The sequence below is a fragment of the Salvia miltiorrhiza genome, chromosome 3, assembly GCF_028751815.1.
Source record: "Salvia miltiorrhiza cultivar Shanhuang (shh) chromosome 3, IMPLAD_Smil_shh, whole genome shotgun sequence".
NCBI lineage: Eukaryota > Viridiplantae > Streptophyta > Magnoliopsida > Lamiales > Lamiaceae > Salvia > Salvia miltiorrhiza.
Genome location: NC_080389.1, coordinates 36,602,175 through 36,616,647, shown reverse-complemented (window position 1 = coordinate 36,616,647; position 14,473 = coordinate 36,602,175). Strand labels below are relative to the sequence as shown.

The 14,473-nt window shown below is 39.3% G+C and overlaps 1 protein-coding gene across 1 annotated transcript; it reads right to left on the bottom strand.

Annotated features, from left to right (window-relative positions):
* Window positions 1–13,297: 13,297 nt before the first annotated feature.
* LOC131016535 (nuclear transport factor 2B-like) lies at window positions 13,298–13,795 on the bottom strand. The gene has a single exon (XM_057945248.1). The coding sequence runs from the start codon at window positions 13,772–13,774 to the stop codon at window positions 13,334–13,336; it is 441 nt and encodes a 146-aa protein (XP_057801231.1). The 5' UTR covers window positions 13,775–13,795; the 3' UTR covers window positions 13,298–13,333.
* Between the last annotated feature and the right edge of the window lie 678 nt (window positions 13,796–14,473).

Genomic DNA, 14,473 nt, shown 5'->3' with positions numbered 1-14,473 from the left:
TCCCATCTCCCTAAGAAGGTCATGATCGGCATAGCGTGTTATCTCGATCCCCTTCTTTGCAAGCTTTTGAAACCGAATCCGATCATCGTCTGATATAAGGGATACCCCATAAAACTCGGGGTCCTCATGTATGTATTCGGCCGGTTGACGGGAGCTTGAAGCGCTGGTAACTCTACGTTTCTTGGGGGCCATTGTACCTGGATTAACCACTAGTTAGAAACCATTTATCACTCCACAAGATTGTAAAACAAGTTAATCTAGCACCCCTATCAAACTCCCTCCACAAATTCAACTTCATTTATCTATCATAATCCCCCACATCATGCTTAATCTTCCCAAAGATACAAAGTCTCACGGATTTTATCAATGCCACAGTCAATATCACATATAGTCATCAAACAAAGACCAAGCAAAAGCAAAGCAAAGATAAGAACCCCTTGAGACTTAACAATTCTAGCACTAGCATGCTCTTTTGGATTCAACCAATTTCATCATCACCAACAAGTATATATCAATAAGCTCAAACACCAACACAAAGCATACGACTCAACTCCTTAAACAATTAAGCTCACAATATTGTTCTAGCATAAACCCTAGCTCTACTAAACCATCAAAATTCCACAATCAAACCAAAGAATCGTAGTAGTAGCATAGGAATAACACTAAATCAAGAGTTAGAAGCACATACCTTGAAGATTTAGGAGCAAAATTCGAAAATTCTAATTTCCTTGAGCAAAACCCCCAAAATCGTCAATCTCCCAATGTGGTGGATGAAAACTCGAAGTAATCGGATGGAATGGAAGCTAATGATGTGGGTGGAAGACGTATGGAAGGGATTTAGAAGATTCAAAGCCGTTTGGGAGTAATTTGAAGAAGAAAAATTGAGATTTTCGCCACTATGTGTGCTGAGTGTGTGTTTTAGGTGTAAAGTATGAAAAATGGGGTGAAAAACGCAAATAAAAGCTTACCTGGGCAACTCGGCGACCAACTCGGCGATCGCCGAGTTGGTCGCCGTTTTTCGGTAATTTCTCGAACAAATTCGGCGATCGCCGAATTCCATGCTCTAAGTGTAAATCGAGTTCAGGGATTTCGGCGACCTACTCGGCGATTGCCGAGTTGGTCGCCGATTTTGAAGCTAGGTCGCCGAAATTGAAGGTTTGGTCGCCGTTTTTGATTTTCCCCCTTTTTTTTACTGCAAAAACGAAAAAAACACTAGGAAAAACATAAAAAACGAACATAAACTTACAAGGCAAAAACTAACAAAAACGAGAAGAAAACAACGGCAAACGAAAAGAAAGAAAACAAGCAAAAACTAACAAAGCAATTAAAATTGGGTTACCTCCCAACAAGTGCTAAAATTAACGTCTATAGCTTGACGATACCTCACAAGCATGGATCAATGAAGTTAACCACTTCCACGTCGTGGTCTATCTCTGCCTTGTAATACGGTTTAAGACGATGGTCATTAACAGTGAAAGTGGATCCATTCGACGCAAGCAATTCATAAGTCCCATTCCAATTGCTCTTGTGAACCACATATGGACCTCTCCATTTAGACTGCAGCTTGCCAGGAAATAACCGAAGCTTAGAATCATACAAGAGTACCTCATGTCCCGGCTTGAATTCCTTTGTGCGGATGCTCAAATCATGGAACTTCTTTGCCCTTTCCTTGTAGATACGAGAACTCTCATACGCTTCATTCCTCCAGTCATCCAACTCTGTCAACAAATCTCGCCTTGTATGACCGGCCTCCTTAAACTCCAAATTGATTCTCCTCGTCGCCCAATATGCCTTGTGCTCGATCTCAACAGGTAAATGACAGGATTTGCCAAAAACAAGTTGATAGGGAGACAAACCAATTGGAGTCTTGTAGGCAGTGCGATACGCCCAAAGAGCATCATCCAAGTGCTTTGCCCAATCTTTCCGATTTGCGACGCTCTTCTCCAAAATCTGTTTGATCTCTCGATTTGCCAACTCCGCCTGCCCATTAGCTTGAGGATGGTATGGAGTCGTCACCTTGTGCTTTACTCCATGCCAACACGCTTGCTAACAACTTGTTGTTGAAGTGCAACCCCCCATCACTAAGCAACGCTCTCGGTGTTCCGAATCGAGTCAAAATATTCTTTTGCAAGAATTTAATGACTACCTTGGAATCATTGGTGAGAGTTGGGATCGCCTCCACCCATCTAGACACATACTCTACAGCAAGCAATATGTAGGAAAAACCACATGAAGGAGGGAAAGGACCCATGAAGACAATTCCCCAAACATCAAATAGCTCCACCTCTACAATGATGTTTTGTGGCATCTCATCCCGCTTGGTAATGTTGCCCATGCGCTGGCATCGATCACAAGACTTCACAAAAGTATGGCAATCTGCGAAAATTGAAGGCCAATAGAATCCACTATGATTTACCTTCATGGCAGTGCGGTTGGCAGCAAAGTGGCCTCCACTAGGTGAGCTATGGCACTCCTCAATGATATTTGGCCATTCATGCTCTCTAACACATCGCCGAATAAAGCCATCGGCGCACCTCCGGTACAAGTACGGATCCTCCCAATAACAGAACTTGACATCATGGAGGAACTTCTTCTTTTGATAGTGCAACATCCCCTCAGGAAGAGCTCCAATAACCAAGTAATTTACATAATTCGCATACCAAGGATCCTTAAATAACACCACCCAAATCTGCTCATCGGGAAAAGACTCATTGATGGCCATCTTCGGATCATCTCCCTCGATCGGGTTCTCCAAACGAGACAAGTGGTCGGCTACCACGTTCTCACACCCCTTTCGATCACGAATCTCCATATCAAACTCTTGAAGCAACAAAATCTAACAAATCAAACGGGGCTTGGAGTCCTTCTTCGTGAACAAGTAGCGGATGGCGGCATGATCAGTGTAGACAATTGAATGAGTTCCAATCAAATAAGAACGGAACTTATCAAAAGCATACACCACAACTAGCAGCTCCTTCTCCGTGGTAGTGTAATTCATTTGAGCAGAATCCAAAGTTTTACTAGTGTAGTAAATTACTTTGAACAACTTAGCTCTCTTTTGCCCCAACACAGCTCCCACGGCCCAATCACTAGCATCGCACATCGACTCAAACGAAGCACTCCAATCCGGCGTGATCAACACTGGCGTAGAAGTCAGTGCAGCTTTCAACTTCTCAAAAGAGACGAGGCACTCATCGGTGAAGACAAACTTCACATCCTTCTCTAGCGAAGCACAGAGTGGCTTGGACAGCTTGGAGAAATCTTTGATGAAGCGCCTATAAAATCCTGCATGCCCAAGAAAGCTCCGCACAGATTTCACAGAAGTAGGAGGCGACAACTTTTCAATAGCCTCGATCTTAGCACGATCCACCTCTAAACCTTAGGTAGAAACCTTATGCCCCAAAACAATGCCCTCACGAACCATGAAGTGGCACTTTTCCCAATTGATCACGAGTGCCGTCTCCTCACAACGCTGCAACACTTGAGCAAGATTGTCCAAACAATTATCAAAGGAGTAGCCAAAAACAGAAAAGTCATCCATAAATACCTCCATAATGTTCTCAATCAAACCATGGAAAATCGCCATCATGCAGCGTTGGAAAGTGGCAGGAGCATTGCAAAGACCAAAAGAAATCCTCCTAAAAGCAAAGATGCCGTAGGGACAAGTAAAAGTGGTCTTATGCTGATCCTCTGGGGCTATCATAATCTGATTGTAGCCCGAGTACCCATCCAAGAAACAGTAGTACTCATATCCTGCCAAACGGTCAAGCATTTGATCAATAAATGGCAATGGAAAATGATCCTTACGTGTGGCTGCATTCAAAGCTCGGTAATCAATGCACACGCGCCATCCTGTGACTAGCCTTGTAGCTATGAGCTTATCTCTTTCATCTTTTACCACAGTCATGCCTCCCTTCTTAGAGACAACTTGAGTTGGGCTCACCCGCTCACTATCAGAGATGGCATAAATAATGTCGGCATCCAACCACTTAAGCACCTCCTTTCTCACAACTTCTTGCATAGCCGGATTCAAACGTCGCTGCGGCTGCACCTTAGGCTTGTATTCCTGCTCCAATAAAATACGATGCATGCAAATAGAAGGACTAATTCCTTTGATGTCAGAAATAGACCATCCTATAACAGACTTGTATTTCCTCAAAACTCGCATCAACTTCTCCAACTCCAACGGAGATAAATAGGCAGATACAATAACAGGAAAAGTTTCATCCTCACCCAAAAATTGGTACCTCAAGTGCTCAGGAAGCGGTTTCAGCTCAAGTTTGGGTGCAGCTGCAGCTGCAGCTGGCGCAGGAAATTCTTTTTCTTTTTCCACCGACTTGCTTCCCCCATCAACAGGTTTGTGAATATCCATGTAAGGCACAAGATCGATGGGATGGCTCTCTACGGCCTCCAGCTCTGCAATATAATCCAAAATCTCATCACACGCCTCATCAAGATCGGAATACGGAAATAACGATTGTGTGATGCACTCCTCCAAAGGATCCTCTACAGCTGCAGGAAAATCCACTACAGTCTCAATTAAATTGCAATCCTCAAGTTGTGGCTCAGCTGGCTTCTTCATCGCATCATAGATAGACAACGTCATCTTTTCATCATTGACGCGGAAAGTAAGATCTCCCTCTTGCACGTCTATCAATGCACGGCCCGTAGCTAAAAACGGACGCCCCAAGATCAATGGAGTATTTTTGTCCTCCGGCATGTCCAACACTACAAAATCTGCAGGAAAAATAAACTGCTCCACCTGCACTAGAACATCCTCCACAATTCCCTTTGGATAAGTAAGGGAACGATCTGCCATCTGCAATGCAATAGAGGTAGGTTTGATATCTCCAATCTCCAACCGGTTGAAAATAGAGAGAGGCATCAAATTGATGCTTGCCCCTAAATCACAAAGAACGCGGGAGAAATTCTGCCCTCCAATCACACAAGCGATAGTAAAGCTGCCAGGATCCTTCTGCTTCAATGGTAGCTTTCTTTGTAGCACAACACTGCATTCCTCGGAAAGATTAATCGTCTCATATTTCCCCAACTTCTTCTTGTTGGAGACTGCATCCTTGAGGAACTTGGCATAGCCTAGCATATCTCTCAAAGCATCAAGTAAAGGAATGTTGATGTGAAGCTTTGAAAATACCTCCATAAACTTGGCTAACTTCTCATCCATCTTTGGCTTTGCCAGGCGACGCGGGAAAGGCGCTACAGGCTTGTACTCTGGCCTGGGAAATGTGGGAGTAGGAATAGGCTCCTTAACGGCAGAAGAACTCGACGCCTTAGAAGTAGGCGGCGAATCGCATACAATCGTCTCCAAATCATCCTCCTCAACAATCTCTACACCTTTTTCCTTGCCATCATGCTGCTCTGGATGATTCTGATATTGAGTCCCGCTTCTCAAATGAATTGCATTACATTGATTTTTAGGATTGATCTCAGTGTTGCTTAGAAATTTTCCTGGTATGTGCTGCGCAGCTGCTTGGTTGGCTATCTGACCAACCTGGTTCTCCAACATTTGCACTTGCTTAGAAAGTGCTGAAAATTTTTGCTCCATGCTGCAAATTTTGGTCCCCATGTTTGCCGAGTTTGCCTCCATCCCGGTGACCTTCACCAACACTTGCTTCATCATCTCCTCAAGTGACTCCTTCTTCGGCTCATTGACAACTCCTCCACTAGACACAGAAAACCCAGGTGGAGGCTGCAAAGTATTGTTCGGATTGCCGTAAGAAAGATTTGGATGCGGGCGTGCTCCTGGCTGGAACTGCTGCTGACTTCTGCCATACATTCCTGGCTATCCTCGCTGGAAATTCCCAAAGTTTCTGCCATTGATATAATTGATATCTTCCATGCCTGACTGGTCTGTCACAGCTTGCTCAGGACGTCTAACATTCAACTCACTAATTTTTGTAGTCAGCTCTGCCAGCTATGTAGCCATTGCTGTCTTCTGCGTAGCCATCGCTGCCTGTTGAGTAACCATTGCTGCCATTGGATCAGAGCTGGACGCAGCTGCAACCTTCTTCAATTGTATTCGCTCAGATGGCCATTGGTAGCTCGTAGAAGCCATACTATCAATAATGTTCCATGCTTCAGAACTGCTTTTCTGAAGTGGAGAGCCACATGTAGCTGTATCCATATGCATCCTTGTACGCTCCCCGCAGGCATTGTAGAACATTATCACGAGTGTGCCTTCATCAAATCCATGGTCTGGGCACTTTCTGAGCTTCTCCTGATACCGCTCCCAAGTTTCCGCTAGCTTTTCTCCCTCGTACTGTTGAAACTGCACGATGTCCATCTTTAATTTCAACGTAAGGCCAGGCGGATGAAACTTGCGTAGGAACGCATTAGCTAAGTCCTCCCACATGGTATTATCTCCCAGCTGCAGCGTATGATACCACGACTTCGCCTTATCCCGCAGTGAGAAGGGAAAAAGACAAAGACGGATAATGTCATCGGGGACACCATTCATCTTCACCGTGCTACACAGCTTCAGGAAATGCGCCAGGTGCGCATTAGGGTCTTCGATCGCATGTCCACCATATTGGCTTTGTTGGACCATTGTAATCAAACCCGTTTTCAGCTCAAAATTGTTAACGTTTACTCGTGGGGGCTCCTGGTACACATACTGCGGTATGAACGCCTCATTGATGGCTAGTTGCTTCTGAGCTTCTCCAGCCTCCTTTTCATCAATCAGCTTCTTCAATTGTTCTTGCAGAGCTCGAATTTGGATTTGCTCAGGAGTAGCCATCGTATCCGTCTCAACTTGATTCTTCTGCTTCTTGAGATTGCGCAAAGTAGCGTTGATTTCAGGATCCAACTCAAAAAGAGGATTTCTGTGAGATCTTGTGTTCATACGCAACCTACAGAAACACACCTTTTAAAAGTCAGAAAAGAAAAATAAAAACAAATAAAAACCTGTAGTACTATAAAGTCCTATCGAAAATATTCAAGCAACTTCTTAACAGTCCCCGGCAACGGCGCCAAAAAGTTGATCACTATTTTTATAGCAACAAAACGGTGTAATTGTAGCACGAAAACAGCAAGCAGAGTATCGTATCCACAAGGACTATTATAACGAAATTACTCTATCTATTTCCTAAACAGACTCTCACAGTAAACAGGCAAAACAAAATAGGAAGGTGAATCAAAAACTAAAGTTAACAGAATAAAATCTAAGTAGCAGAGAAACAATGATAACTAAATCAAATAGAAAGAAAACTCTGACCCTAGGGATGTACTTTTACTAATTTACTACATGCATTTAATCTATCGATTCAATTACCAATTTAATCCAACTCTGATGAAAGATCACTAAATTGTTCACAAGCTTCTCTAACGAACACCTATGAACGTAGATTAATTTACTCCTTTTCACATTCAAGACTCCAAGGAATAAACTAACTCCAAATAGCACACAAATAATAGCTTCCTATAGCTTCACCTGTTGCATTCAAGACTCAAGGCTAATACTATATCATGCATTCCTGAATCGGTTGAACAATTATTGCATTCAAGACTCAAACTGAGCAGCTAAACATGTAAATTATTGATCAGGTAATTCACAAGAAAACAGGCACCAGAAATCATGAATCACAAGTTGGAAGGCAAATTGATATCAATAAATCAAAAACACATAATTAATCAGCTATGTACAAACCCTAGGTTCAGATTAACGAATTAGCAGACATCGTAAAATAAAACATAAACATAATTAAAAAGAACGCAATTGTATAAACCAAATTGTATAAAAACCGAATAAGAATGATTGTAGCGGCTTGAATCTTCAATCTTGATCCAAGCCTTGAAAACTGGAAAGCAATAATATTCTAAGCTAGAAAACTGAAATAATAAGTCTGGGAACCCTAGATAGGTCAAAAGAGGACCTATTTATAGTCTTAGGGTAAAACAAGAGTTTAAAAATCGAAAATAACATTGAAAAACGTCAAAACACAGAGGCTTCAAAAACGCGCGACCAAAACGGCGGCCCGTTCGGCGGTCACCGAACAGGTCGCGGAATTTGGCCTAAAAATCGCCCAAAAACGGCGATCGCCGTTTTTTCTCCTCCTAGCATAATTCCAGTCCAGGGATTTCGGCGGCCAACTCGGCAATCGCCGAGTTGGTCGCTGTTTTTGCTCTTCAAAACGCCCAAATTCGGCGGTCAACTTCTTTGACCGCCGAAATGCCCTTTTTTGTCCCGACTTCAGAATCTTCGTCTTTTCTCGATTTTTTGGGCTCGATTTTCTCAAAACTCTTCTCTTTAACATGTTCCTTACACTCCATGCTCCAGTATCACTCATTTCTGCATCCAAACAGTCAAAACTACACCCGACCGTGAAATCATGAAATAATAGTCAATGAACTCCAAATTATAATAAAACGGGCGTAAAATCGACTTAAACCGCAGAATATAAACCATAAAAACCATGCAAAATGAGTGTTTATCAATCCGCCAGTAGTTGGAGTTTCTGGATTGGACGGGATAAAGTAATCACCATCTTCAGAAGTCTTAGACCTTTTTGTGTTGCCACCACTTTCTTGATCATCACCCACTTCATTGATTGCTAAGTTCCACTTCGGATGTTTACTAATAACATCATTGAAAACAACCAAGTCTTGGAACTTACTGCCACCTGCTTCATAAATTGAGTGAGCTTCCATCTCTATATCTTTCTGGCTCATTCCACTTCTTTTTCTAGCATTTAATTTGCTTCTTTACAAGCAGCAATCCACTTGTTTGCATTTTCATTAAGTCGTTTAAAACAACCTTTCATTGATTCGATATTCCTTGGGCTGATCTCATCTGGATTTTCTTTTTGAGCTTCATGATACATATTCTGCACACGTTCCCACATCGTCGCCCCTTTTTTGATTTTTTCCTTTTTGCTTATCTTCGCTAACGCAGATCCAAGAAGACATAAACGCTACATCTTCTTTCACGCACCAAGCTACATTTTTTGCAGCTTTCTGATTTTTCTTTGGGTGTTCGACATCTTGAAATAAATTCTGAGAGATATTTTGTGAAATGGAATGTTCGTGAGGGGTAGAAATTGGTTGAGGTGTGGAGAAAATTGAGAATTCTCGTAATACTGAGAATTTTGAACATCTTCTGGATTTGAAAAATTTTGAGGGTGAAAAAAAGATCCAAAAGTTGAATAATAATTGGGGTTATTTGGATCCATGACTTCAAAATGAAGAAAAAATGAAGATAGAAAATAAGGCTATTTAAAATATTGCTGGGAAAATAAGGATATTGAAATGGTGGTGATGAAAAAAAAAATTGAAGTCTATATATAGAATTTTTTTCCTAATTTTTAATTTTTTTTATATTACAAATAACTATTAAAAATTAATATTTAAAATTATATATAAAATTAAGTGGCACCCAATGAAAAGGTGCCACATGGCAGTTGACACTCTAGTGCCTCATCCGCCCAATGTCATGCAAATTGGAGCAATTTTCATTTATTTTATAAACTTTGGCTTTTGTCTTCTTATGGTGACTTTCACCAAAATGGCACTGATGGCGGTGGTCTAAGATCCACAGGGTCTCGGGTCCAGACCTAGACCCATATATTTTTTTTTTCTCTTTTAAACATTTATAAATTTTAAGTTAACTAAAAGTAAAATCGAATTTGTTCTAGAGTTTCAACAATTATTAAAAAAATAAATAATTAAATCATAATCTATAAAAATAATATTACTATAAATTTCATAATAAGTAAGAATATAATAATCAAGTACTAAATAACATATTAGTATAATAATGAGATACACACTTATTGTGATTGTATATGTAAAAAAGGGATGGAAATTAATTATAATATCATTAAAATCAATTTTATCTCTATCTTCATCACAAAATTTAGTAACACTGGAACATGTGTCTTCTATTTTTACATTGAAAAAAGAATAATAATAATAATAATAATAATAATAATAATAATAATAATAATAATAATAATAATAATAATAATAATAATAATATAATAATAATAATAATAATAATAACTAAAATTTAAATTAACATAAAAGTAAAATATTATCTTTAATATAATTATATATTATTTATGAAAAGAGATGTACAGATTAGTAATAGATCTTTAGAGTAGAGTTCGACAACAATAAAATAAAATTATACTTTTTTATATATAAAATTGGATCAGCGGGCCGGATTTGGATCTCAAAATTTTTGCTCCACATCCGGTCCAGATCCGTAAATTTTAGGAGTAATTCGGATCCGGTCCAGATCCATCGAGTCCATTTTTTACAAGATCCAAATTCTGGAAAAAGGATCTGGACCGGGCCCAGGATCCATTGCCATCCCTAGCTTATAATTTTTGATTCTCGAAGAATGAGGGGCAAGGGGATTGATCGAGAAGATCTCTTGTTCTTATTATAGGATCGTGATTGGATCCGCATATGTTTGGTAAAGAGAATAATCTTCTCCTATAAGCTCTTTAAATCAACTTATAAACTATTTATGAGTCTACGAGCTCCTTCAAAGTGTATGGCAAAATAAGCTCTTAAAGGGCTTATAAGTTGTAAAAATAAGCTCTAGAAGCTTATAAGCTTCCCAAAAAATAAGTTTTTCTACCCTGACTTATTTTCCAGTTATCTTATATGCAACACTCATTTTACAAAAATATTTCAAATATGATTTTTTTTTCATCATATAATCATTCTAATTTCATTTCACTTTGATTTTCTCTCTCTAACTAAAAATTCTCTCTAGCTTATAAGCTCAATTTTCCAAACACTTTGACAATTTATAACCTCTTAACAAACTACATTTTATAAGCTTTCGAAACATCTTATAAGTTCCAAAAGCTTATAAACTCTTTAAAATAAGCTTAGCCAAACACCCTCTTTAGTGCCCAAAAGTTTTGTGTCTTTATTATAACTAGCCAAATTATATTTAAAATAATTATAGCAAGATTATGCTTCGTTTCCTTATTAAAGAGGAGAATATAAATACCCCTTTTATAGTGATTTTTATTTGATGAAGTTTTGTAAAAAAAATCAACGTGGGATTTGAAAATTTAGAAGCATAAGTATAAGATTTTATTTGATGAAATTCAATAAAATTTTATTAGAGATTGGAGATATTACATATTTTTTCGTGCACTTTGCTTGTCATGCATGCTTTTATGTAAATTTTTTTAATCTAAAAATTACATGCTTTTATCCCTTGTTAAAAAGAAGTCATGTAATTTTTTAATCTCGAATTACTTTTCTTTTATTAAAAATATTAAATTAGTAACTGATCAAATTAAAATTATCAATAAAATAAAGTGTTGGGTCCCGGAGGGTCACTGAACTGGTATATGGGGGGGGAGGGGGAGAAATACACCAATAGGGTATTTGTTTTGAAAATCTTTTTGAATAACTGAAGATAGTATCGACCGATACAGAAGGATTTAGATTGAAGTCAACAGTTGAAGAAGTTTTCAATTAAAAATGGGTTGTAGACTGATACTGAAATAACTTCAGTATTTTGATTCCAATTAAGCACGAAGCTTTAACTGATAATCCACGTATGGTTTCAGTCTGGTATTTTGAAATCAGATAAGTGTTATGAATCTTACTGATTATCCAAAGATTTGTCAGTTAGACTAATAACACCAACAACGGAAAATAAACTTTAAGAAATAGCCTTTAAGATTAGCACCTTGTCAGATTTTAAGTTTCTCTTAGCAATTTATCAGTTTCAATTAAGTAAAGAACTTGTGCACAGATAAAAAAGGTAAATACTGAAAGCAATAAACAACATCAGATTTTTACGTAGTTCGGAACAAGTTCCTACGTCCTTGGTCAGTTAATCACACTGACAATCACTCTTGACTTGTGCTTACGGGTGCACAACAAACCTTCAACTAAAACAAGGTTTCAGTGCCAATACTCTAGATTGGACTTCCCGTCTCCTTCTCAACTAGCAGTTGCAAGGACTACACTTGTCTTGCTTGCGGAGGCTAAGAACTCTTGAGTTCAGACCATTGTTTCGAACTCTCTCTCTCAAACTCTCTTTTCGCTCAGTTGAAAAAGGTTCGAAATACCAACTAGATTACAGAGAACATGCTCTCTGTAATTGGTGACTTAGGCTAGGGACTTTACAACGGACTTGCCTAAAGATGTAAGAGAATTTATGTAATCAGTAAACTGACTTGGGCTTTAGATATTCTCTTATTCGATTCAAACTTTGAAAGCAGTGAGTGGGCTGAGTTGTAAATTTGGCAGAGGTTCAACTTGAGTGTTTGAATCAGTGAAAATTGAAGATGTTCCTTGAGCTCTATTTATAGGCAAAGTTTTGAATAGATCCGTTGGCAAGATGGTCTTCAAGAATTTGGCCGTTGTGAGACAGATTTGAATTTTGACTAAGGCTTCAATCTTCGAGGTTCCTGATTTGGTGAGGAATGGCGTCTCTAGGTGCAAGAGCATGGTGCTTCTGAAAAGTTAGCACCAAAAAGGAATGCTCTGCTCAGGGAAGGCCGATCTTCAATATCTGCATTTAATGCAGTTGTACTTGGTGTGTACGTGGCTTCCTTTTAACTTAAGGTCTTCAGTCCGAGGAAGAATGTCAATTGATACTTGACTTATGTATCAGTCCACTAATTCCACATGGCCAACAACAGTTATTCAGTCATAACTGAATCTTCAGTGAAGTCTTCGTCCATTAAATACTTCAGTATTTGACTTTGGTCTTTTCAGATGCGATCTTCAGTCAAACAGTTTTCAGTCTTCAAACTTTAGTTCGCCGGTCTTCAGTCTAACCAAATAACTGAACTCTAACACTCGAGTTCGAAATGTTATAGCCTACTAAAAGAAAGTCTAAGAGTTTTGGTATCATCAAAACTAGGGTAATGATATTTCATTAATGTTTCAACATAAATATATTGTTTGCGGATCAAATTTCAGTACAAACAATACTACTTGAAAATTAAAATTGGTAAAATTAATTTTTCCAATAAATAACTATTTATTTGCCCAATTAAATAATTAGCCAAATTATATTTAAAATATTCATAGTATGAGTATTTGGTTTCCTTGTTGAATGGGGGAATAGAAATACTCATTTTATATAGTAATAGTTATCATTTGATGATGTTGTATAAAAGATTAATGTGGCATTTGAGATTTTAAAAAATAAGTATAATTGTTAGATAAATAAGAATTAATAGATATGAAATTGTTTTGATAATTAAGATAAATAAAAAAGTAAAAATATGGTGATTCCACATTGGACTAATCCATTTCGCTATTATATATAAGATATATATAAATTTTTATATAGCCATACAAGAAAGAAACTCTTTGTCATTGTAACAAAGCATCAAAAACACAAGCTATTTTGTCCAATATCTGGAACAACAAATAAAGATCTATCAACCACTCTTGATGCATAGTTGAGCCGGAAGATATCATTGAATATGTAGAAGCTGCCCTGAGGTGTTGGCATCAGATGGAACATCTGGCTAAACTTGAGGGCGTGCTGCTCGCCGGCGAGCTGAAGATTGCCGGAAACAAAAACAAGCATTCCGCCGGCGGGGTCTGAGGGCTGGCAATCGATGGTGGTGATCTGGTGCTGGCACTGCTGGAACGGCAAGCTGGTGAGCTTGGCAGTGATGTTTTGGGTGCCTTGGAATTTCTGGCTCTCAAAAGTGAGCATCGACGTATCCTGGTAGAGATTCGCAAGAGCGGCCCGATTCGAGTCAAATGTGGAGTAGTAGTGCTCCATGAACGCCTTTGACACCGCTTCTAGATCCATCGCCATCGCACTATTTTACCCTTGCGGCGGAGGTATATAAATTTATATATATATATATATATATATATATATATAGAGTAAACATTAATAATAATTTCTATAATAACAAAAGATTATAAATTAAAGGGTTAATGCCGTGAAAAACCATGAACTTTGGGCCCATTTCCAAATTTTGCATGAACTTTTTTTTTGATCAAATTTTCCATGAACTTAAGGGGTTGAACAATTTTTCCATGCTTTTTTGCTCCGGTGAAGCTCCGAGCTGACGTGTCGCTTACATGGTTTACCAAGCTGACCTGTCGCCTACGTGGTAATACCGAGCTGATGTGGCACGTAGTGGGGGGTCGGCAGAGCAGAGCAGAGTCGGCAGAGCTGAGTCGTAGAGTCGGGGCAGAGCTGAGTCGGGCAGAGTCGGCAGAGCTGCCTCTGGATGCAGAGCTCTGCACTCTGACAAGGCTTAGTCAGCTCTGGAACTCTTCGTCATCTTCAATTTTAGGCTCGCATCAATCCAGTCTCCTCCACCACCATTAACGGCAGCGTAGCCATCTGCCCGCCCCTCCACTGCCTTCCCCCACCACCACACCAGATTTGCCACATTCTTCTTCCCCCAACAACCTCTGCAGATTGGCCGCACCCCTCCGCTGCCCTCCCCCCAAAAATCGGATCTGCCATCATCTTCCCCCAAATTAGGGATTTATTGTATGG

What these genes read in the sequence shown, in the direction of transcription:
- LOC131016535 (XM_057945248.1), bottom strand. Translation starts at nt 13,774, where the DNA reads ATGGCGATGGATCTAGAAGCGGTGTCAAAGGCGTTCATGGAGCACTAC.